Source organism: Pangasianodon hypophthalmus, chromosome 28, assembly GCF_027358585.1.
Source record: "Pangasianodon hypophthalmus isolate fPanHyp1 chromosome 28, fPanHyp1.pri, whole genome shotgun sequence".
In the NCBI taxonomy this organism is placed as follows: Eukaryota; Metazoa; Chordata; class Actinopteri; order Siluriformes; family Pangasiidae; genus Pangasianodon; species Pangasianodon hypophthalmus.
The window spans coordinates 975,497-1,000,883 of record NC_069737.1 but is presented as its reverse complement, the minus strand read 5'-3'; the positions used below and the strand labels follow the sequence as shown (position 1 = coordinate 1,000,883).

The 25,387-nt window shown below is 38.9% G+C and overlaps 2 protein-coding genes across 2 annotated transcripts in view; both read left to right on the top strand.

The window, feature by feature from the left end:
• Window positions 1-7,962, top strand: part of LOC117596316 (CD48 antigen-like) — a 41,560-nt gene extending 33,598 nt beyond the window's left edge. The window contains exon 5 of the transcript XR_008301160.1: window positions 7,817-7,962. The gene's annotated coding sequence lies outside the window, so the exon portion shown is untranslated. The remainder of the gene's footprint in view (window positions 1-7,816) is intronic.
• Window positions 1,902-25,387, top strand: LOC117596373 (uncharacterized). Its single transcript, XM_053230719.1, has 13 exons — window positions 1,902-2,513; window positions 5,030-5,362; window positions 6,425-6,721; window positions 7,396-7,509; window positions 7,636-7,667; window positions 13,272-13,332; window positions 13,516-13,689; window positions 18,048-18,113; window positions 19,630-19,965; window positions 20,730-21,026; window positions 21,714-21,827; window positions 21,918-21,988; window positions 22,131-25,387. Exons 1-13 carry the CDS (start codon window positions 2,444-2,446, stop codon window positions 22,206-22,208), a joined length of 2,043 nt encoding a protein of 680 aa, XP_053086694.1. The 5' UTR covers window positions 1,902-2,443; the 3' UTR covers window positions 22,209-25,387.

Sequence of the window (25,387 nt, the reverse complement as noted above, 5' to 3'; positions counted from 1 at the left end):
CACTAAATAACATTTATTTAGAGAATTATTAAGTAGCATTTGATTTCTTATTTTCCTTCAGTTAATTATACATATTATTACAAATATCCTCCTGTAGCTCTTGGACTGAGTTCTCTGTTGTGTTTGTGCTCAGCACTAGTGTGTAGTTCCCAGCATAGATTCAGAGTCTGAGTTACTAAAAGAGTTCCTTCAGTCCTCCACCCTCCATCTAATTCTCTCTCCAAGCAGCTACGGCTGTTCTCTTGTTGTGCTAACTAGCTAACTAGTTCTCTAGGTAATATTAGCTAACTACAGTTCTGTATCCCCCCTTATAGTACCCTGGCTGTTCTGCTGCACAGTGTGCTTTTTCTCGCTTCAAGCCACACAGGCTTTTAGATGACAAAAGCATTTGATATCTTAGTTGTATTGATTTGTGGATAATGGGAAATGGAGTGATGGTGCATTAGGTTCTCCAGCACAATAGGAATCTCAGAGGAAATGAAAACTGCCTGTGAGGTCTCGAATACTCAGCTGGGGAATCTACTGACTCTCTGATTCTTCTCTCTGTGTCTGTGTTCTTACTGACCAAAGCGTTAAACTGTTAACATCTTCACATCTGTACAATGTCCAAATTCCAGTAAGTTTCCATTTCTGTTTTAAAATTGTATCATATAGTAGCTTTAATACTGACATGATAATGTGTGCATCATTTGACTTGTACACTGCTTAACTAATTTAACACAGATACACATTTACACCTGATTCTCAGCTAACGAGACACAAATCTACAGAACTGAGTTGTGCTTTTACCTTTAACAAGCGCTCAGGTACCAAAATGTCTCACACAAATACTGATAACTCTTCACTGTCCCCATCTTTATAATGCACAACCTCCAAAACATTTAATGAACCATTAAGAGAGAAAGGAAATGACAAAACAGTGACACTTGTCATAATTGGTGCAGAAGTTTGTGGTTGGTTCAGTGTTCAGCTCTCCGTCTCACACACACAGTAAAGGGGAAGTGGTGATGGACGACCAGACTGCAGAAATCACCAACTTTATTTTTCTTTTACACAAGACGTGTAAAGTTCTGAAACTAACCCTGAAGTGATCATTCTGTTCATTCTACACTAAGTGTTAATGTGTTTATTCAGAACCAACTGAGCTATATTTTTACAGAGTAATTTTTGTCTAAAACTTCATTACGCTCGTTTTAAAATGTCACATAAAAATGAAGCATGATCACACATTATATAAAAAGTTTTTTTATTAAATGTTTGCAAGCATGAGTATGATCTTTCTGGTTCTAAGTACAGACTGAAGTGAAATTGGCATGTTACCTGCATGTAATGTAACGTCTACCTGAGGGTGTACAAACTTCAAGATCTAGACAGGAGTCCAGTCCAGTGCTGAACTTCCTACAACAGGCTCGATAGAATAATTACTGACAATCATTACTTTAGAATAAACACCACACATTTATTTAAAACACAAATGTAAAAGGATGTTATACACACTGACACATGCTGATTCCCGTAAAAAGCAAAATCTAACCAACACATCTGTTTGCTCAGTGCATTACTAACAAGTTCAAATGAGCTCAGTTATGAATTTCAAGTCTTTGTTTAATTGTTGATTGATTTGATAAAGAATTCTCAAACCACAATCATAATATTAAAGCGCAGGTGCTTGGCACAGCTCTGAAACTGTAAAATAGAAACTAAATGACTTTAGGGTGAGAATATTAGCTATTTAGATTGTTACTGTTCCATTGAGATGGTTGGAGTTAGCAGTGTAGTTTATGGTCAGTAACACTGATGAGCATTCAGGAGTCAGTCGTACAGCAGAGAATATAAACTACTGCATCTTTTACTCAGGGCTGCTGTGTTCATACTGTATGTGTTTATGATGTTCAGCTGTGAATAAAGTTATGTTTAGGATGTTGGAGATGGTATCACGTGACATCAGATAATAATTACAGGGCAATGGCAGTGTTTTCCCACATTCTCCTTTTGACTACAAACACAATTATTCAAGTAATATTTGTAGGATCAGTATGTAATTATAACATTTAATTTTTTCTAATTATAACATTTTAAAGCCCTCACTAAATCCACCTGAAAATATCTTTAAAAAGGTGTGTTACACAGAGCTGAGGGGAAAGTGTGTACTGAGCATGTACACTAAACACACCTGAAAATATCTGTAAAAAGGTGTGTTACACAGAGCTGAGGGGAAAGTGTGTACTGAGCATGTACAGACTGAACACACTGCCACAGGAGGAGCTGCAGCGGGTTGATGGATGTGAGCCAGTAAAGACGCTAAGCTAACAGCATCGGAAGCATAACATACAGCAGAAACACACACCATGTCGCTTATCTGCTAGTTTTATTGTTTATAAAATCCTTCAGTGACACTGATGTTCAGGACGACGGGAAAATGTCTGGCTGACAAACACTTACTATGGATTATGAAAATGTGACTATTTTAGCAGGAAACAGGATTCTCTGGACTTTTCTCCTCCTGCTGTGCTGTAAGTTTACACCTTTCCTTCACAACAGAAGAAAGTGTAACTGTAAATCTACAGAGTTTTATAAAAGAAGTCCGTCCTGAAGAAGGGGAAAGTAGATTGTGAAAGTCAGTGTAATACTTGGTGTGTTGGATGGAGTGAATTTTGCTCAGTGTTAAGCTGAACAGTGCTACAGCAGTTTAGAGCTGGTGTTAATGAGTCCTCTGAAAAGCTCCTGTTTCACAGCACTTTGACTTTTCAAACAAAAGCCAAACACAGGAACCTGTTTAGTTTCCTTTCTATTAAACTCTCAGAATAAACACTGAACAGCACTTTTCACTGTCACTGAGGTGGGACTCTCTACAGCACATAATTTATTCCTGTAGTGTGTGTTTTTTTAATTATATGAGTGTATTTTACTTTTAATTGATCTGAGGAACATGATTAGTTTAAGAAACTCTCATGTACATTAATTAGCTTTGAGAGTAATGTTTAGAGACACACCTGAAGGTACAGAAGGTGTTTTTCTCCACTCCAGCGACAGGGAAAGATCCAGTTCAGTCCACTTTTCTGCAAATAAAATAATGTTAGCAATTAAAGTGTTCTGACTGTATAGTAAAGACAGCTTGTGGTTATTGATTTAGGATTCTTAAGACTATAAATCCATGATATTATAGATTCATTGTGCTGATTTGTGATGATGATGTTTTCCACTCTGATAATTTCACACTTTAAGTCTATATTTTCTATTGTGTAGCTATAACTTTAAAAAGTGTACCATCTGATTAATGAAAATAAAACACAAATGATCCAGGCTAAAATCAAGTGACTCTTACTTGTACATTGATGTTATTTTTCAGTGAAAATCCTCTTTCAAATAAATCAACCCAGATCCATTTAATTTCTCAGTAACAGTCTCTCCTTATGCAATAGAAATATATTGGAAAATCCTGTGCACTATATTTGTAAATATATGCAAATTCCTCCACTGTTATTTAACTGTACGGTGTCTTGCAAAAGTATTTGACCCCCCTGGAATTGATCAGATTTGTCTGAATTACAAATAATATGAATTACAAATAATAAATGAACATATTCTTCCTCTCAGTATTTTTTCTGCTGACTCATGATCTCTTACAGTGAATTTCCAGTCAAAATAATTATCAGTCTGCAGGAATCTCAAAGCTCCAGATGAAAGATATTGTCTTAACAAGGACATAACTGACTTAGAATTGACCTTCACCTGTGAAATATTAAAATAGTTCCCTGAATAAAAACCACCTCAGCTGAACTGCCCTTGAAAAGAGGGTCAGTCTGAAGGAAAGGAGTGAAAGTGAAGGCTAAGGAGCATTCTAATGAAGTTAAAGATAAGGTCATAGAATTTCATCACTTAGGAATAGGATGTAAAATTATATATAAGAGGTTGGACATCCTAGTGAGATCAATACTGAGGACGCGGAAGCTGCATCACACCACCCAAGCAGTACTTAGACAAACAGTAACTAGAGAAGCAGTACTTAGACAAACAGTAATTAGAGAAGCAGTATTTAGACAAGCAGTAATTAGAGAAGCAGTATTTAGACAAGCAGTACCTGGACAAGACTGTCCCTCAAAACTCATAAACAAGACAGAGACTGTGCCCCAAAAGTCACTCTGAAGGAGTTATAGAGTACAGTGGCTGAGAGTGAAGTGAAGGTGCATCAGACAACCATTTTATGAGCTCTGCATAGCCGGGGAATGTGTGGAAGGCATGGCTAAAAAGAAACTGATGCTCAAGAACAGCTGTATGAAAACACAAGAGCGAATCAGTGAAGATGTGTTTTTTGGTGAGATGAGACCAAGATCTAGATACTGTATTTGGGCAAGTGCTGTGTGTGGTGCAAACCCAATTAACACCAGTCTCTACAGTGAAATATGGTGGTGGCAGCATCGTGCTCTTTTGTTATGCTTTCTATCCACTGAACCTGGGCTTCTTGTCAAAATTGAAGAAAGAATGGATAGAGTCAAATACAGGAGGATATTAGAAAAGAAATTGCTTCAGTCTGCTAAAAAACTAAAGCTTGGAAGAAACTTCACCGTTCAGCAGGACAATGGTCTCAAACACAAGACCAAAGCAGCCTGAAGAACCTGGAGCAAATCTGGCAGGAAGAATGGGTGAAAATCTCAAACAGCGTGCAGAGCTGGCAGGAACTTCACCGACCCCAACACACTTACAGCTGTTACTGCAGCAAAGGGTGGTTCTTCCAAGTGCTAGTCTGAAGGGGGTGAATACTTATGCAAGCAGCATTTTTCAGTTTTTAATTTTTTAAAAGATCTGATGACAAATAATGAATTTTGACTTTGAAAATGTACTTTAAGAGCAGATTGGTTTGCAGTAAAAATACTGGCTGGAACGATCTGCATAAGTTTCGTTTATAAACATCATCATCTGAAATCCCAAATCTGTAGCACAGTGTAGTTTTAATGGACTGTATGTGAATATGTTTGTGAGTGAAATGATGAATCTGAAGCTGAAGCTGTGATGCAGGTTTACTTTGCAGGTTTGTGTGCGGCTGGAGATGATATGGTCAAACTGCAGGGAGTGGAAGGAACCAATATAACTCTCTGTACTGGGAGAACTGGACTTCAGAGTGATGCTCATATTCTGTGGTTTTATGGACCTGAGAAAGCAGAGGAAAATACATTAATTGGTCAGGTGTTAAAAGGAGAAACTGTTCCAGAAATCAGTGAGAGATTTAAAGAGCGACTGCAGCTGGACAGAACCAGTGGAGCTTTAACCATCAGGAACGTCAGCAGAAACCATTCTGGAGTTTATTTAATACAAGTCATTGCTGGACGTCTCACATCTTGGACTTTCAGTGTCAGTGTTTATGGTGAGTAAAAGTGTTTCATGTCTCCTTCCTGTCCATGTTCAGTCCATTAACTTCATAAAGGCCAAAAGGCCAGTCAGAGCTGAGTGTAGTCAAACTGCATCATTTACAGATAAATCTGCCCTGAAATCATAACAAAAAATACATCTATATTTTTTTATTTCCCTGCATTTAATCAAAACTCACAAACACCTGCAGTAGAACCGTATAAACTACATTACACTCACAGATGCAGTTTATCAAGGAGAAAAATTCAACATGCACAAACAAGTAATTTATAATCATCATTTTAATCTGGAAAACCTGGAAGTGTATAGACTAGTGTTCGAATAATGGAAAAGACCTGGAAACTGAGAGCATGGATAAAACATCCTGAAATTATTAGCCACTGAGATTTGGATTAAATTAACCCGAGTTATTGTTTTAAACCAGTCACTGGTCTCTAGCAGTGAATAACTCTGCAGGCTTCAGCTGTAATATTTCAGTAAAACTTGTGATATAATGATAATTGGTTAAGAATGATTCGTGTCAGTGTGTGTCTCCATTTGAACTTAGTCAATAAGTCATTACTGGAGGATTTATTATTGACTTTTACACCACAACACTGTTGAATTCTGGACTGTGATTGGTCAGAAGGTGTTGATTAATTTTCTAGAACAGCAGCTCTGACAGTAGTGCAGCTACAAATCACAGGTTTATATTAATGCCCTCGTTCTAATACGTTATCGTTTCTATAGTAACAGCTCATTCACAGGGCGAAGTTTTCTGTAAGGAGAATTGTGTTTATAGCTGTTTCATGGATGTTCCACATTAAGTGTAACTATAAATAGATTTTAAAAATGACTTTTTATTATGGCTTCATTTAATAAAAATTGTAATAATTGGCAATTTGCTGTGGTATAAGAGGAATAAAAAACATGGGGATGTGCTGTTATAGGAAAATAATCACCTTCAGAGTGGTAACAGGAACTCCACTAATTTTTTTTAACCATTGTCTTGATTTAAAAGATTTCTAAAGCTGATGTTTCTAATCTGTGTTATTTACTCTGTGTTTCTGTTTCTTAGCTCCAGTATCAACTCCAGTAATAAGAAATGAAAGACGAAAACGAAGTGCGTCTTCCACAGAGCAGTGTTTCCTCCTGTGCACTGTGGAGAATGGAGAAGATGTGAAGTTATCCTGGTACAGAGGGAATGAGAGAATCTCCATCACCAATAACACAGATCTCAGTGTTCCCCTCAATCTCCCACTTCAAATACAACTCCATGATAATAACACTAACACTTATATCTGTGTGTCTGCAAACCCTGTCAGCAATAAAACAACTTCTCTCAACATCGCACAGCTCTGTGATCATAACTCAGGTACGTCAGAGACTCTAAACTATCATCACTGTGACTAGAACAGAATAATGAATATTCATGTAGGAGTGAGACAGAGGTGACTGAAGATTAAGATATAAAATAAATTCATTATTGATGGTCTGTCAGTCTGGTTGTTTAAAGAAAATTCAGTAGTTTAAATGCTTATGTGTGAAAGTCTCAGTGAACACAACATCATTCAGTGGAGTCAATATCAACAATACCATGAAAAAGTATATAGAGGATTCATATTTACTGACCGCAATGGAATATTAATCAAGTGCCAGCTTCATGTTACAGGTTTCTCATGGATTTGAGTCAAGAATCAAAATAACATGGGCTTAGTGTGTGTGTTATGTAGAGCTGGGTGATATGACGATATAATATCGCTATTGAGATAAATTATAACACAGTACACTTTTCTGAGATATTGTAATCTGTTAGTGACATTTCTCTACTATTTTTGTAACAATTACATTTACACAATTACACAATAATAATTTAAACTCTTTCTTTACATTTTGTTTTACTGCTACTTTGTTAGAAAACCTAAATACTGTGATACGTATCATTTAACTTCAAGTATCATGATATATTTTTGTCATATCTCCCAGCTCTAGTTTTATGTCTGCATCATATAGAGAAAATAATTAATGAATATATCGTATTGTTCACAGGACAAACTGATCGTTCCCGTTCACTGCTTCCTGTCCTGATATCTGTTGGAGTCTTTGTGTTATTAATAATATCTGTATCTGTGTGGCTTTGGCTGAAAAAGAAAAAGCAACCAGGCAAGTAACGCATCTTTCTGTTCATGTGTTTAGTTTAGTTTTTACGTTTGCCATGTTTAGTAAAATTTAATCTGATTTGTGTGTCTTTACTTCCTGAACTGACTTACGCTGATGTGAATATTACAGCTCACAGTGCAGAGAGACTTACCTTAGAGAGTTAAAGAGGTAAACATCTAAAGAAAACTTCTGAACATGATCATGATGTGAAATGCATTAGAAGTTTTGGTATAAAAATCACATTTCCTCCACAGGAGTGATAAAGTCTCTCCCTGATTCAGATACTGAAATACACTGTTGTGTCTTACAGGAAGAAAACTCGAGAGTAACGCATGGTGAAGCGGAGAGTGACTCTGTGGTGTATGCAGCTGTGAAGAAATCCAGATAATTCAACACATCAGTATATCCTTTTTATTATTTTAATCAATTTGTTATTAAACCTTTTTTTAAACAGTATTTATCTTGTTCACAGTTGGTCGCAAGTGTTCACTATGTGTGTTTAAAATGTGTAGATTATGTACACTGGCTGTTAAAAAGTTGACTTGGTTATGTTTAATATCATATTTCATCCTAAATACCTTTGAGGGGATTTTAGGAAGTAGATTTCAGGGTCTCGTAACTGATTCCTATCTGAAGGTCTGCTGGTTAAACTTGTGTTTTTCTCACGAACGTATTTGTGAACTGATTAATCTGTTTGCTCTGAGCTGTGCTGAAATCCTGTAAGGGTTAGGTGTGCGTTTAATGTTAATATAATATTTGCATGCTCTCGTTATATAATCATGAATAGCAACATTAAAGTTAGCTAAAAACCAAGTGTCAAAAAGGCAAGCTCATCAGAAATGCTTCAGAGTTTTTACTGGAACACGTCAGGTTTGTTATAACGAATCAGCAGTTTCAGTTTTCCAGCTGCTTCTCAGTGTTTAAGCTTCTCAGGTTGCAGAGCTGTGAGACAGCACAACTTCATAACCGGAAGAGACAGAAGCGTCAGAGAGCTTGTCTTATACAGTCAGGTCCATGACAGTGACACGATTTCTGTAATTTTGCTTCTGTACACCACCACAACGGATTTGAAATGAAGCAATCAAGATGTGATTGTAGTGTAGACTTTCAGCTTTAATTCAAGGGGTTTAACAGAAATACTGCATTAACTGTTTAGGAATTTCAGCCATGTATGTAAGAGAGGCTTCTTTCTAGTTTGTTTTTTTTTTCCAACTCAAAGTTTGCAGTTTTTTTTAAATAAAAATGTAAGCATGTAAACTCCCCCTTTTGTTATTTTTGCTTTATTGCCTATTAAAAGGCTGAAGGGATGAATAATTAAATATTCTGTTGAAAACATGATAATGCTAAAGGTGTAAAGCTGTAAAGTTCTTCTCTATAAAAGACAATAAGTCCATTACTGTTTATTTCACACACAGCAGGCGGGATCAGGCCTTCATTAGTAGGTTTGTTACTTTTAGCCCACAGAGATCTGTCCTTCCCTGGTTTAATGGGCGTTGTCCCTGAATTTAATTATAAATGATGTTACACAAAACACTGCCCCCTGCTGTTCTTATACAGTACTGTGCAAAAGTCTACACACCCTTAATTATTTTTATACAAAAGTAGTCTTAGCTGCTTATTTGATGTTTTTGGCATTAAACTGTGAGGAAAAACAGAAACAACCAGATTTCCAAACTTTCATGTTTTTTTTCCAAAAACATTAAATGTTACAGAAAAAATGAAATGTTTTTAGAAGTGGTCAGTAATGGAGCACTTTCCAGATAAACCCATAATGGAGGCTGTTCTGGTTTCAGAAACAGGAGCAAAGTGAGAAGCAAAGTGTCCAGAAGAACTGTGTTAGGTTCTCCAAGATGCAGAAAAACACCTCCAGCTGCTTTCTGTATAAAACTGTACAGCAGTGAACCTGAGAGAAGTTTAGGCTTAAAGCCAGAGTTCCAACAAATATTCATTTACTTTATTATTGTTTAGTGGAAATGAGAGTTCATTTATTGGCCTAAAAGTAGAAACTTTTCATTTCATCAAGTTTGAGGACTTTTGCCCAGAACTGTACAAACTATTATATTTCAGTGAAAACTGTTCAATTAGAAACCTCAATTCTGATCCTTTAAAACAAGCAGCCAGAGTTATTTTACTGTCACCTGTATGAGTATTTCTTTATATTAACTGTTTTTACCAAACCATAAGCCAAGAACTAATCTCCCAGAGCTTTTAATAAGATTTACACTTTAAACATTAAAACATCTTCCTTGTGTTTACTTTCTTAATATCAGCTAAAAAAGAGAAACACAATTATTTAAAAAAGCTATTATATTATATTATGTTATATTATATTTTACAGTATTATGTAATACATTAATATTTACTAGTTTGATGTTCCATCACAGAATCATAAAATCTCAGGAGTTTTTCCCAGTGTATAATTATCGCTAAAGTAGCATTGTAAACTAAAACACTAAATAATCTCAGTAAATAAGAAACAATTCAGCCAGCAGGTTTTACACATGTATATTATTATCAGTATTTTCCATTTCATCCCTGTGCACTTAAATAAAGCATTAAACAGTGTAAAGAAGGTGAATAATGTGATTTGCTGTGAGAAGAGAAAGTTCATTAAACAGTTTCTCCTACCGTAAAGAGCTCAGTAAAGCCTCCAGCTCAGACGATGTCCTTTAAATCACGTCCATGTGAGGACACTGATGTGTAAATGGTCAACAGTTAGCATTGTTCATTAGCAGAAAATCAGGTTCCAGGAATGGTTCAAGTGGTTCATTAGGGGTCCAAGCACGAAGTGTTTTCTTCTTATTTTTATTATTCTTATTCTTATTCTTATTCTTATTCTTATTCTTATTATTATTATTAGGGGCCCAAGCACCGAAGGAGCATAAGCATCCTATTGTTATTCTTTGTTTTCTTATTATTATTATCTTATATCTTAATATCTTATTATTATTAGGGGCCCAAGCACCGAAGGTGCTCAGCACCCTATTGTTATTCTATGTTTTCTTCTTCTTCTTCTTCTTCTTCTGGCTATGGTCTGTATGGCAGCCCACAGAACCATCTGGTAAAAAGTTGTGAAACCAGACAGAATTGTTATAATTATATTAGTTATAAAATTATATTTATGTATAATTGCCATTATAATATTCTATTATTAAAAACACAAACAGGAAAGACAGAAGCTGCAGTGTTGATGACAGAGCAGACACATGCACGCGGAGAGCTTGTCTATAAGACCATGAACAGACTCTCTGCGCGCTCCCGATCACGTGCTCGCGCCGGCAGCGCGTTCCCGCATGAACATTTACTGAACAGCGCCCTCTAGTCACAGATTTGTCTGGGTCACCGATTTGGGCACAGCTCACGTGCTGCACTTCTCGCTCGTGCTCCGATCCGGTGAAATCACAGAACAGAAATGCAAACAAGTGCTGATACACATCCACTGACCTACAGCTCTAACTGTGTTTAATAAAAGCTAAATCTTTACAAGGATGTTATTAAAGCAAGACACACACACACACACACACCCCCACTGACCTACAGCTCCAACTGTGTTTAATAAAAGCTAAATCTTTACAAGGATGTTATTAAAGCAAGACACACACACACAGAGTGTCAATTTAAAACACAAAGGCGCTATGACACTCAACTGTTTCCTGTGGGATTTGGTGGCCTTGTAGTAACTTCTTTGTCTCTGGACTTGGATGTTGCTGGTTTGAATCCAGATCATGCCTGTGTTTGGTATGTTGGGTAAAAAGTAGAGTTAACATAATAGGCTTTTGTGATGTTAAAAGTTACTTGGTTATTTGAAGGTGAAAAGGTCTATGAAACAATTGGCTTGTATGAGTTCCTGTGGCTCATGTGGTTGAGCATTGCCTCTGGGTTGTGAGGTTGCTGGGTCAAACCCCAGCCAGGACTCCAGGATGTGAGCGTAAATGGTTCAGGAATGAATGGCAGTGTCATTGAATCAGATGGTGCAGGATGGCCTGAGGGCAGGCGTTCATGAGGTGGGGGGGGGGGGTAATATCCGGGCAGCTGCCCCCCCTCAGTCCGGGCTGGTGGGGAAAGGGGTTATGGTGCTTGGCAAAGGAGCGTCGACTTAGTTTTGCATAATAGAGGGACCACTGCAAAACCTAAGTCAACACCCTCTTGCCAGGCACCATAACCCCTCCCACCTGCATCCCTGACCCATGGGGGCCAGCTTCACCAGCACATACACTCAGGCCTTCCTGCACCTTCTGTCTCACTCACACAGCAACTGATTCATGAGCCACCTACTTTGACCTTCTGGAGCCCTGGCTGGGGTTTGAACCAGCAACCTCTCAACCCAGAGGTGAAACTCATCCACATGAGCCGCAGGAACTCATACTCACTGCCCTTTTTATAAACCTTTTCACCTTCATTTAAGTCACCGTCATATAGCCAAATTAACTACACAGACAGCACAAAAAACTGCCCTTTTAACACCACCTTCCCCTTGTTCTCAACCCAAAAAGACCAAGCAGAGGAATGAGCAAGATTTGAACTAACAATCTCCAACAACAGAGACAAGCATTTTACCACAAGGCCACCAAATCCCAACACAAAGGAGCTTCTCTCATAGCACCTTTGTGTTTTAAAATGACAAGTGCAAAAAAAATAAAAATTTTTTGTCTTTTGCTTCATCCATATATACATTGCATATAAATATGTATATCTCGACTCCATCAGTGAGCAGATGATATCTACAAAAACCTCTAAACTGTCAAAGCTGTAATTACTTAAAACTACTAACTAACTACTTACTGTAGGTTACACAATCCCACTATTTGTCTATTTAGTACACAGTTATATAGAAGGGAATTATTTATAAGTGCACTATCTGTTGTCATCCAGATGAGGAAGGGCTTCCTTTTGAGCCTGGTTCCTCTCAAGGTTTCTTCCTCATATTGTCTCAGGGAGTTTTTCCTCACCACCGTCACCTCTTGCTCATTAGGGATAAATTCATAAATTTAAAATTTATATTGTGAGTTTATATATTTATGTAAAGCTGCTTTGTGATAGTTACCATTGTTAAAAGTGCTATACAAATAAAATTGAATTGAATTGAAGTATAGACATATGATATTTTTGTATAAGAGTCCCAGGAGCTCCTCAGAAGCTAGAATTTCAGCCCATGGCAAACAATCCTTTGCTATATAAATATATTGTAGCACCATGAGGTTGCAAGGGGCAGAACACAGACAACGGGAGGCACAGGTGGGGGGAAAGTGCTCTTTATATTAAAATGCTGGTGTATGGGAAAGGTTGGTTTGAAGGTGAGGGTGGCTGGTGCAGAAAGGTGAGGTCACAGTCGTCCCGGTACTGGGCGTGGTGAACACGGGGCAGCAGCATCGTGGCGGGACCCAGGAGGCACGTCGGTTGTTCTCGGGGTAGGCGAGGGTCGGCGCGCAGGAGTCCAGGCTCTTCGTCCTCGCTGACGTCGGCTTCTAGCAGCGAGAGGGAGAGAGACTTTAGTACCCTGCTTTACCGTACCTTTCCTTCCCTGAGAGCAGCCGCTGGCCCCTTTTATACTCTCCTGGTTTCTGCAGGACGGTAGGGAGCTGCCACTGCAATCATTGGCCGCCAGCCGAGTCGAGTTTCTCCGCCCTGCCTTGCAGCCATGCGCTGTAATGCTCTCCGAAACAGTGGTGGTGCTGAATCAATGCTGTCCATTCAGCACCATGGCAACAGTCGTGTGAGGAGCGCTGTGTGTCTTTTGTGCGCGGGCTGACGGCCCGCCATTACAGGACCTCTCCCTTAGCTCCGAGCCTATTGCCGGCATGCGATGGGCCCAGAGGGAGAACCGTCGTGAGAGCCCATCCGCATTACTGCACTGAGCCCCCTCTTGAGGAGAGGGAAGAGGCTATATAGAAGAAGTTAGGCACAAACCTCCAGTAGTACCCCCAACCCCAAAAAGGCACGTACCTGTTTCTTGGTTGTGGGTGGCGGATATTCTTTAACTGCTTCCATATTCTTCTCCTGTGGCTTTAGAAGCCCCTGGACAATCCAGTAGCCTAGGTACTGTACCTCGGTCAGCCCCAGATGACACTTCCTGGGAATGGCGGTCAACACAGCCTTCCAGAGCTCTCCCAGGACGTCCCCGTGGTGTTAGAGGTGGGGTTGGAAAGTGGCTGGAGCTCCGTGCAGGCCAAAGTGGAGAACCCGGTACTGCCAGTGGCTGGTGGTGGTGGTGAAGGCCATCTTTGGCTTGGCCTCTTGAAGTTTGATCCATTGAAGTTGAAAATTGGTATGCATCATGTTTGGTACACATGCTAACATATTTTTTAAATATGATTTGGACAAGTCAACAAATACGGCCACCAGCAGCCAATCAACATTCAGCAGCTACTAACGTCATATCAAAATGGCTGAATGTTAGAAAATTGACACATTTGTATGTAGTGTCAAAACGACGCTGTGTACCAAATGTTTTGAGAGTCGACCACAAGATGGCGCTATAATAAGCAAATTTGGGTTTTTTTCTAATAACTCTGCATCCGTGCATGCTAGCATATAATTCTTGCTTCCTGTGAATCCTTGCATCAAGTGCTACAAAACGTATATCTCATCAAAAAACGTTACTTTTTTTGAACTCGTCCTAGGCCGTTTGTCTGATTCCCACAAAATTAGCTTTGCACCATCTCGAGATGCTCCAGACAAAGAATTATCAAAAGAATTTTGATTGATTTAATCACTGTGGAGATACAGGCCCATATATTTGTGGGTGTGGCAAATAATAACTAATTAGCTTATATCTTGTGAACGCAATGTCCAAACTTCATGAATCTCGGTTCACATGCACAACAGGACAGTCTGAGCTAACATACCAAATTTCACGAATTTTTGATGTTCGGGGGCCAAACAGCAAATTCTAAATCATCAGCCATTTATCTCAGTGTGAGGGACAGATGTCGGCTGTAATACTAAAGTTGCCCACAAGAGGGAGCCACAGGATAATAAACCTTTTTAAGTTTAATCTTTTCCATCAGTTTCCGTCAATTTGAAAGGCTGAATAATTCAACATGTAATAAAATATAAAGATGCATCTCCTGACTTTTATAAAATTAGTTTGCAAACTAATGTATGAAATGCTCAAAGATGATTAAATGTTATCTTAATTTTTATATTTATTATTATTCTGCTGCTGCTTCTTCTGCCAATTTCTTAATCCATTTCACATATTCATTAAAAAGTACAGACTAAAAACAGTGATACATTTCCAACACAGACATTAATATAATGATTCTGATGTTTAACAATAACAAAAAATAAATAAATAAATAAAAATAAACATATCCTTTTAAACCTATTCACTGTAGTCTATTCTATATGCCAAGTTTTTCCCAAGAAGTAATTTCATTCCCTATTCACAACACAAACTATTCTTTCGAATTTGAATGTTTTAGACATTTTTCTCCACTTTGCCCTGCTGCTTGGACCCCGATGATCGCCGCTTGCAGCTATATTTATTATTATTATTATTATTATTATTATTGTTATTATTATTATTATTATTATTATTATTATTATTATTATTATTATTCCCTTATTATGTGCAGAGGGCCACATCAGCCACACAGTGGCGCTACAGTGATCAAAACACAAATACATTTACAAAAATGGCCATAACTTTTGAACCTTTCGTCACAGACTCAAGTGTCTTAGATCACTGGAATCCTTGGGTCAAGATGAACAAAACATATATCTCCAATTTCATTGCAAAAAAGTTACATTCTGCAGACCTACACACCAACACATGCAACAACTCAGTCAAACTCTTCACACAGACAAAATTTCACATCACCTCATGCATCAAGCTGACACTTACTACCAAAATAAACTTCTTTTTTTTCAATTTCCTTCCCTTAACACTAATTTTACTCCATTTACAACTACATTAATAAACCTGAAATCAGGAGACAGCTGCCTAAAGGGGGCGCCATTTCCCCCAAACCTTTCATTATGTATGTGAACTTACTTTCAGCTTTCACCTGTGCAGCTCCATTAAACCACTGAGTGACTTCTGACCTGCTGACTTCATATACAGCTTTCAACATTCAGTACCACCTGGAATACCATAACAACCTCCTAGATTACCATAACCACCTCCTGGACTACCATAACAACCACCTGGACTACCATAACAACCTCCTGGTACAATACAGTAGCTCAGGCATTGGGCTACTAATCAGAAGGTTATGAGTTCAAATCCCAACATCACCACACTGCCACTGCTGGTCCCTTGAGCAGGCCTCTTAACCCTCAACTGTTCACTCGTATCTGATCTCAACTGTAAGTTGCTTTGGATAAAAGCTATCAGTCGAATGTAAGTAATAACATCTTAGCAACCACCTCACAACAGCTTGAAATACCATAGAAACTGCCTGGTAAAACCCTAGTTACCACCTAGCAACACCCTAGGAACAATGCTGGATACCATTGCAAACACCTTGAATTTCAACAGGTTGAAATTTAAAAATACAGTTTAGGGGTTTGAGATTTAAAATATCATAATGATTTAGAAAGTGGAAGGGAGTTGAAAAAAATAGAAAATTGTTTTGGTAGTAATTGACAGATTCATGCATGAGCTGATGTGAAATTTCACCTGTGTGAGGAGTTTGACTGATTTGTTGCATGTGTTGGTGTGTAGGTCTGCAGTTTATTTATTACAAGTCATTACTGGACGCATATCATCCAGGACTTTCAGTGTCAGTGTTTATGGTGAGTATATATTATATTTTTTCCCCAATCTTTCTCCTTACAATGTGTGATTATATTTAACCTCAGTTTGTTCTTCTCTCAACTCCTCTATCCTTTCTGTACATAACCAGACACACAGTCCATGATCACTCAGCCTCTGTACCAACATCTGGATCCAGATGTTCAGTGTTGTGTTCTGTAGAGCGTCACAGAGACACGTCTCTGTCTTGGTTCAAAGGGACAGCGATGTTAAACCAGACCAGTGATTCTCATGACGCTAATAAACTCACTCTTCCTCCGGATGTAAACGTTGAAGAGCACGACGTTTACAGCTGTGTGTCGGCCAATCCCATCAGCAATCACACCGTCACACTGAACATCACAGAGATCTAATCACAGCACGCTGGTATGAGAACAATGCTGAAATGTACAATTCACAAACTGCTCCCAAACAAAGAAAGAAAGTAAATGTACTCTGTTTCTCTTGTAGGAAAGCGCGAGTGCTGTGGCTTCATCGAGTTCCTGATTCGATCAGTGTGCTGTGTTCTAGTGCTCGCTGCCATTTCAGCTCTGCTGGTGCATCATTTTATTACACTCTGAGACAAACACACAGTCTGACACAACGAAGACTATTTTAGTGTTTCCTTTAATTCATTTTTCCAATCCAGAACTGTTGGAGGATTTTGCTTAGGCAGGAAGGCAGGAAATTGTACTAAAGAAAATGTTAAGAAAGAAAAATAAAGGCACAAATATGTAGCTTTTGCAGGCTTTTCGGCCCGTCTCATTGTACACAATACTGAACACTCTGTGATTCACCATCTCAGTACAGGCAAAACATGAAAGTAATGTTGATAAACCTGTTTAAACATTCCTGGAACCTGATTTTCTGCTAATGAACAATGCTAACTGTTGACCATTTACACATCAGGGTCCTCACATGGACGTGATTTAAAGGACATCGTCATCGTCTGAGCTGGAGGCTTTACTGAGCTCTTTACGGTAGGAGAAACTGTTTAATGAACTTTCTCTTCTCACAGCAAATCACATTATTCACCTTCTTTACACTGTTTAATGCTTTATTTAAGTGCACAGGGATGAAATGGAAAATACTGATAATAATATACATGTGTAAAACCTGCTGGCTGAATTGTTTCTTATTTACTGAGATTATTTAGTGTTTTAGTTTACAATGCTACTTTAGAGATAATTATACACTGGGAAAAACTCCTGAGATTTTATGATTCTGTGATGGGACATCAAACTAGTAAAGTTTAATGTATAACATAGTATAATGTATTATACTATACTATGATCAGTGTGCTGTGTTCTAGTGCTCGCTGCCATTTCAGCTCTACTGGTGCATCATTTTATAACACTCTGAGACAAACACACAGTCTGACACAACAAAAACTATTTTAGTGTTTCCTTTGGTCCATTTTTATTTTTAATATTAAAAAATACATTTTAGTTATAATCCAGAACTGTTGCAGGATTTTGCTTAAGCAGGAAAGACAAGAAATTCTACTAAAGGAAATGATAATAACTACAAGGCAATGGCAGTGTTTTCCCACACTCTCCTTTTGATTACAAGATTATGTAATTATAACATTTAAAAATGTTTAAAATTATAACATATTAGAGCCCCCACTAAATACACCTGAAAATATCTTTAAAAATGTGTTTGTTCACAGTGTTTGGGTATTTGTACAGCAAAAACATACACCATGTCGCTTATCTGCTAGTTTTATTGTTTATAAAATCCTTCAGTGACACTGATGTTCAGGACGACGGGAAAATGTCTGGCTGACAAACACTTACTATGGATTATGAAAATGTGACTATTTTAGCAGGAAACAGGATTCTCTGGACTTTTCTTCTCCTGCTGTGCTGTAAGTTTACACCTTTCCTTCACAACAGAAGAAAGTGTAACTGTAAATCTACAGAGTTTTATAAAAGAAGTCCGTCCTGAAGAAGGGGAAAGTGGGTTGTGAAAGTCAGTGTAATACTTGGTGTGTTGGATGGAGTGAATTTTGCTCAGTGTTAAGCTGAACAGTGCTACAGCAGTTTAGAGCTGGTGTTAATGAGTCCTCTGAAAAGCTCCTGTTTCACAGCACTTTGACTTTTCAAACAAAAGCCAAACACAGGAACCTGTTTAGTTTCCTTTCTATTAAACTCTCAGAATAAACACTGAACAGCACTTTTCACTGTCACTGAGGTGGGACTCTCTACAGCACATCTATTATTCCTGTAGTTTCTATCTCTTCTGTTGTACTTTGAATGTATTTTACCCTAAAACTGATTTTAAGAAGACAATTAACTTTTCCCCAATGTTATTAAATATACTCCCCTGTCCACTTTATTAGGAACACCTGTACACCTGCACATTTATGCAGTTATCTAATCAGCCAATCATGTGGCAGCAGCACAATGCATAAAATCCTGCAGATGCAGGTCAAGAGCTTAATTAATGTTCACATCAAACATCAGAATGAAGAAAAAGTGTGATCTCTGTGACTTTAACCGTGGCATGGTTGTTGGTACCAGATGGGCTGGTTTGAGTTTTTCAGAAACTGCTGATCTCCTGCGATTTTCACCCACAACAGTCTCTAGAGTTTACACAGAACGGTGCAGAAAACAAAAACCATCCTGTGAGCGGAGAGTCTGCAGCTTAAACACCTTGATGATGAGAGAGATCAGTGGAGAATGAGCAGACTGGTCTGAGCTGACAGGAAGTCTATAGTAACTCAAATAATCACTCTTTACAACCAGTTTCTGAAATACTCAAACCAGCCCTTCTGGTACCGACAACCATGCCACGATCAAAGTACAGGTGTTCCTAATAAAGTGGACGGTAAGTATATTGTTAGCTATATTGTAACATATCTAGTAATGTATGCGCTTCTGTAGTACATAATAATATACTATGTGCTACAGAATATACACTATATGGTCAAAAGTATGTGGACACCTAACCATAACGCTCATATGTGATTGTTGAACATCCTGTTTCAGATTTATTCCCCCTTTACTGTTATAATAACCACCACTCTTCTGGGAACCATGTCTTCATGAAGCTTGCTTTGTGCACAGGGGCATTGTCATGCTGGAACAGGTTTGAGTATCTTAGTTCCAGTGAAGGGAAAGTTTAATGCTACAGAGTGCAAAGACATTCTATACAATTGTGTGCTTCCAACTTTGTGGCAACAGTTTGGGGAAGAAACACATATGGGTGTGATGGTCAGGGGTGCACATACTTTTGGCCATATAGTGTGTCAGATTCGCAGAAGTATGATATTTTTAGAGTTGAAAACAGCGTTGATCTGTAGCACAGTGTAGTTTTAATGGACTGTATGTGATTGTGTTTGTGAGTGAAATGATGAATCTGAAGCTGAAGCTGTGATGCAGGTTTACTGTGTAAACCTGGAGACGAGACGGTCAAACTGCAGGAAGTGGAAGGAACCACTATAACTCTCCATACTGGGATCACTGGGATTCAGAGTGATGCTCATATAATGTGGTTTTATGGACCTGAGAAAGCAGAGGAAATGATATTGAACAGTCAGGTGTTTAAAGGAGAAACTGTTACAGAAATCAGTGAGAGATTTAAAGAGCGACTGCAGCTGGACAGAACCAGTGGAGCTTTAACCATCAGGAACATCAGCAGAAATGATTCTGGAGTTTATTTATTACAAGTTCTTACTGGACGTCTCTCATCCAGGACTTTCAGTGTCAGTGTTTATGGTGAGTAAAAGTGTTTCATGTCTCCTTCCTGTCCATGTTCAGTCTCATAACTTCATAAATACCAAAAGGCCAATCAGAGCTGAGTGTAGTTAAAGTGCATCATTTACAGAAGAATCTGCCCTGAAATTATGACAGAAAATATGTCTATATTTTTTTATTTCCCTGCGTTAATATTCAGTAAAACTGAATATTTCAGTAAAACTTGTGATATAATGATAATTGGTTAAGAATGATTCGTGTCAGTGTGTGTCTCCATTTGAACTTAGTCAATAAGTCATTACTGGAGGATTTATTATTGACCTTTACACCACAACACTGTTGAATTCTGGACTGTGATTGGTCAGAAGGTGTTGATTAATTTTCTAGAACAGCAGCTCTGACAGTAGTGCAGCTACAAATCACAGGTTTATATTAGTGCGCTTGTTCTAATACGTTATCGTTTCTATAGTAACAGCTCATTCACAGGGCGAAGTTTTCTGTAAGGAGAATTGTGTTTATAGCTGTTTCATGGATGTTCCACATTAAGTGTAACTATAAATAGATTTTAAAAATGACTTTTTATTATGGCTTCATTTAATAAAAATTGTAATAATTGGCAATTTGCTGTGGTATAAGAGGAATAAAAAACATGGGGATGTGCTGTTATAGGAAAATAATCACCTTCAAAGTGCTAATGGTATTTTTTAACGATCTTGTTGCTTTAAAAGATTTCTAAAGCTGATGTTTCTAATCTGTGTTATTTAATCTGTGTTTCTGTTTCTTAGCTCCAGTATCAACTCCAGTAATAAGAAATGAAAGAGGAAAACGAAGTGTGTCTTCCACAGAGCAGTGTTTCCTCCTGTGCACTGTGGAGAATGGAGAAGATGTGAAGTTATCCTGGTACAGAGGGAATGAGAGAATCTCCATCACCAATAACACAGATCTCAGTGTTCCCCTCAATCTCCCACTTCAAATACAACTCCATGATAATAACACTAACACTTATATCTGTGTGTCTGCAAACCCTGTCAGCAGTAAAACAACTTCTCTCAACATCGCACAGCTCTGTGATCATAACTCAGGTACGTCAGAGACTCTAAACTATCATCACTGTGAATAGAACAGAATAATGAATATTCATGTAGGAGTGAGACAGAGGTGACTGAAGATTAAGATATAAAATAAACTCATTATTGATGGTCTGTCAGTCTGGTTGTTTAAAGAAAATTCAGTAGTTTAAATGCTTATGTGTGAAAGTCTCAGTGAACACAACATCATTCAGTGGAGTCAATATCAACAATACCATGAAAAAGTACATCGAGGATTCATATTTACTGACCGCAATGGAATATTAATCAAGTGCCAGCTTCATGTTACAGGTTTCTCATGGATTTGAGTCAAGAATCAAAATAACATGGGCTTAGTGTGTGTGTTATGTAGAGCTGGGTGATATGACGATATAATATCGCTATTGAGATAAATTATAACACAGTACACTTTTCTGAGATATTGTAATCTTTTTATGATATTTTTCTACCATTTTTGTAACAATTACATTTACACAATTACACAATAGACATTTAATAAATATCACCAAACTCTTTCTTTACATTTTGTTTTACTGCTACTTTGTTAGAAAACCTAAATACTGTGATACGTATCATTTAACTTCAAGTATCATGATATATTTTTGTCATATCACCCAGCTCTAGTCTTATGTCTGCATCATACTGAGAAAATAATTAATGAATATATCGTATTGTTCACAGGACAAACTGATCGTTCCCGTTCACTGCTTCCTGTCCTGATATCTGTTGGAGTTTTTGTGTTCATAATAATACCTGTATCTGTGTGGCTTTGGCTGAAAAAGAAAAAGCAACCAGGCAAGTAACGCATCTTTCTGTTCATGTGTTTAGTTTAGTTTTTACGTTTGCCATGTTTAGTAAAATTTCATCTGATTTGTGTGTCTTTAGTTCCTGAAAAACCTGAACTGACTTACGCTGATGTGAATATTACAGCTCACAATGCAGAGAGCGTTAAAGAGGTAAACATCTAAAGAAAACTTCTGAACATGATCATGATGTGAAATGCATTAGAGGTTTTGGTATAAAAATCACATTTCCTCCACAGGAGTGATAAAGTCTCTCCCTGATTCAGATACTGAAATACACTGTTGTGTCTCACAGGAAGAAAACTCGAGAGTAACGCATGGTGAAGCGGAGAGTGACTCTGTGGTGTATGCAGCTGTGAAGAAATCCAGATAATTCAGTGTTACGACCCGCAGTGTCCTGCCACTAATGCCGTATGACCCAACCTTAAACTGGGTCGTAACAGATTTGGGGGCTCGTAAGGGATAGTTAATAACAGTATTTCATGTTGTTTGGTTTTTGTTTTTTGTATTTGGAACGGGACTGAGTGCCCTTATCTTTTGATCGTCGTGATATATTGTGCTTATCGTTATTTGGGGAAATAGTAATCATGGCAGGATTTGATTTAACTGCTTTCACGCTGTGTCCTACGTTAGAAGAATTTGATAAGTGTGGGAAAGATGATCTCCTTGTAATCGCAGACCTCTTTGATGTTTCCGTCCCGCGATTCGCCAGTAAAAAGGTGGTGAAAGCTGCATTATATGAGGCACTAGTGGTTTCCCACGCGGCAGAGGCCGGGACGGAGCCTGAGGATTGGGTGGGCGCGGACGTAGGCAGGCACCTCGTTAGAGCGCTGTTTTGCATCCGTGGTGGAAGATTCTGAGTTAGAGAATCACCCGATTGCTTATTTTATTGAAGATGGAGTGTTGATGAGAAAATGGCCCCCTTCTAGTTCCACTGAGGGTTGGCCGAAAGTTTTCCAGGTGGTGGTCCCTTGTTCCCTAAGAAGTCATGTTTTAAGTTTAGCTCATGACCATCCTTGTTCTGGACATGCCGCTGTTCGTAAAACTTACCTGCGTGCTTTAAAGTATTTCGTTTGGCCTGGCATGAAAGGCAATGTAGCACTTCACACTTGTCACACATGTCAAGTAGTGGGTAAACCTAACCAAGCTATTTCGCCTGCACCATTACAGCCCACTTTGATTCAGACAGAGCCATTTGAACGCACTATTGTTGATTGTGTTGGGCCCTTGCCTAAAACGCGTTCTGGTAACTGTTACCTGCTGACACTCATGTGTGCTGCCACCAGGTTTCCTGAAGCAATTCCTATGCGCACTCTGCGGTCTAAGACTGTCATCAGAGCACTCGTTAAGTTCTGCACTACGTTTGGGTTACCAAAGTATATCTAGACTCACCGTGGGCCTAATTTTATGTCACAGCTGTTTTCTCAGGTAGTGAAAGAATTAAAGATTACCCATCAGGTCTCTAGTGCCTATCACCCCGAGTCACAGGGAGCCCTGGAGCGATCTCATCAGACTTTTAAAACCATGCTGCGCTCATACTGTATGGAAACTGGGAAGGACTGGGATGAGGGTGTGCCCCTGTTGTTGTTGCGGTTCGTGATGCTGTGCAGGAGTCACTGGGGTTTAGCCCATCTGAGTTGGTGTTTGGTCACACTATTAGAGGTCCTTTAAAAGTTCTTCAAGAACATTGGATGTCTGTGTCACCAATTCACCAAGGGAAGTCTATTATGAAGTATGTTCATGCCCTTCGAGAACATTCAAGTTTAGCTAGAGACATGGCACGTAAAGTGTTAAGCTCCTCGCAGGAAGAAATGAAGAAGCAGTATGACCTTAAGGCAGTGCCCCGATCGTTTGATGCTGGCGATCAGGTTCTAGCCTTACTGCCTGTGCCAGGGTCTTCTCTTCAAGCTCGGTTTGTGGGACCTTATGACTTTAAGCAGAAGCTAAGTCCTACTAATTATTTGCTTAGTACTCCTGATTGTAAAAACAAAACTCATATTTGTCTTATAAACCTACTAAAGAAATATCATGCTCGCACCGCATCACCGAAAACCTAAATTGGATTCATCTGTGATTCCGGTAGTTGCTCTAGCTGCCGAAAGCCATGTCGCACCTTCAGAATACTCCCCGGAGTTAGATGATCTCCATCTTGGCCGAAACTGCATGTTCTCTATGCATTTAGCCAATTCTGAGGTATTACAGTGGTTGCCAGAGAAATTAGCGAAATTGCCTGCATCTTTTCAGCAGGACATCAGGGCTCTGATAGATAGGTTTCCATGTCATGTATTTACATGCCTCGCTGCTGCTTCCCTGGTTTTGAATTTAGATAAGTGTGAATTTGGAAATGGGGTTGTCTCGTATCTTGGGAAAGTTGTTGGACAAGGTCTGGTGAAACCTTTGGATGCTAAAATCCAGGTCATCTAAACATTTCCTGCTCCCAAGATGAGGCGAGACCTCAGGCGTTTCTTGGGTATGGCGGGCTATTTTCGTTGTTTCTGTAAGAATTTTTCTGATGTTGTGTTGCCACTCACTAACCTGTTACGGCAGAATGTTGTGTTTAACTGGTCCCCAGCATGCCAGTCTGCTTTCAAATCTGTGAAACTCCTCCCAACCAGTGCTCAGGTTCTCTCTGCCCCTAATTTGGGAAAACCCTTCAAGCTGGAAGTTGATGCCAGTGGTACTGGTGCGGGTGCTGTGCTGATCCAAGAGGATGATCATGGGGTGGATCACCCGGTGTGTTACTTCTCCAAGAAGTTTCTGAAACACCAACTCAATTACAGCACTATCGAGAAGGAGGCCCTTGCTTTACTAAGGGCACTACAGCATTTCGAGGTATACCTTGGTAACAGTTTAGCTCCAGTCCAGGTTTATACGGACCATAACCTACTAGTTTTTTTGCATAGAGTGTGTAATGGGAACCAGAGACTGATGCGTTGGTCTTTAATTGTACAAGGTTTTAACCTAGTCATCCACCATAAGAAAGGTGTACACAACGTAATTGCGGACACCCTGTACCATTGTTAGTCTGTCTAGTTTTTTATGTGCTATGTTGTTGTGAACCCAGTAGTAGGGGTTCACATTTGTGTGTGGGGGTGTTACGACCCGCAGTATCCTGCGGTATGCCTTGGTTGTGTGTCATTCTGTGCAGGTATGCCAATCCGGAATCCAGTCCGGCCCACCTTGCCCTGCTGCTCCACGCCTGGATTTTGTGGCTGCCGTCTACAATGATGTCATCCAGAGGCGACAGTATTTAAAGCCCCGCTGTGACGCGGGGGTGTTTTGACTTGCCTGACTGTTGTTTGATTCTGAACTTGGATTGCCCCTTGGTACTTCTGCTGTCTGTAAAAAGCTACTATCCGCTGTATATTTGTAAATATTATTCTTTGCTAGTTTTCACCGGTAGTAGGGGTGCGGCCGCCATTTATTTTGGCAGTGGGTTTTATCTATGTTTCTGCTTAGAGAGTTAGGGAAGTAATGCTGTATTTTGTTTTGGTGTTTCTTTTAGGAAGGTAGTTCCCTATAACAGTGTCTTTTGTTTATTATTTTGGCCTT

Bases quoted from the DNA above. Each gene is read 5' to 3' on its own strand.
- LOC117596373 (XM_053230719.1), top strand. From the start codon at position 2,444: ATGGATTATGAAAATGTGACTATTTTAGCAGGAAACAGGATTCTCTGG. The intron at 13,690-18,047 runs GTACTGCCAGTG...CACTTACTATGG, and splicing joins AGGCCAAAGTGGAGAACCCG to ATTATGAAAATGTGACTATT. The intron at 21,989-22,130 runs GTAAACATCTAA...TGTGTCTCACAG, and splicing joins ATGCAGAGAGCGTTAAAGAG to GAAGAAAACTCGAGAGTAAC.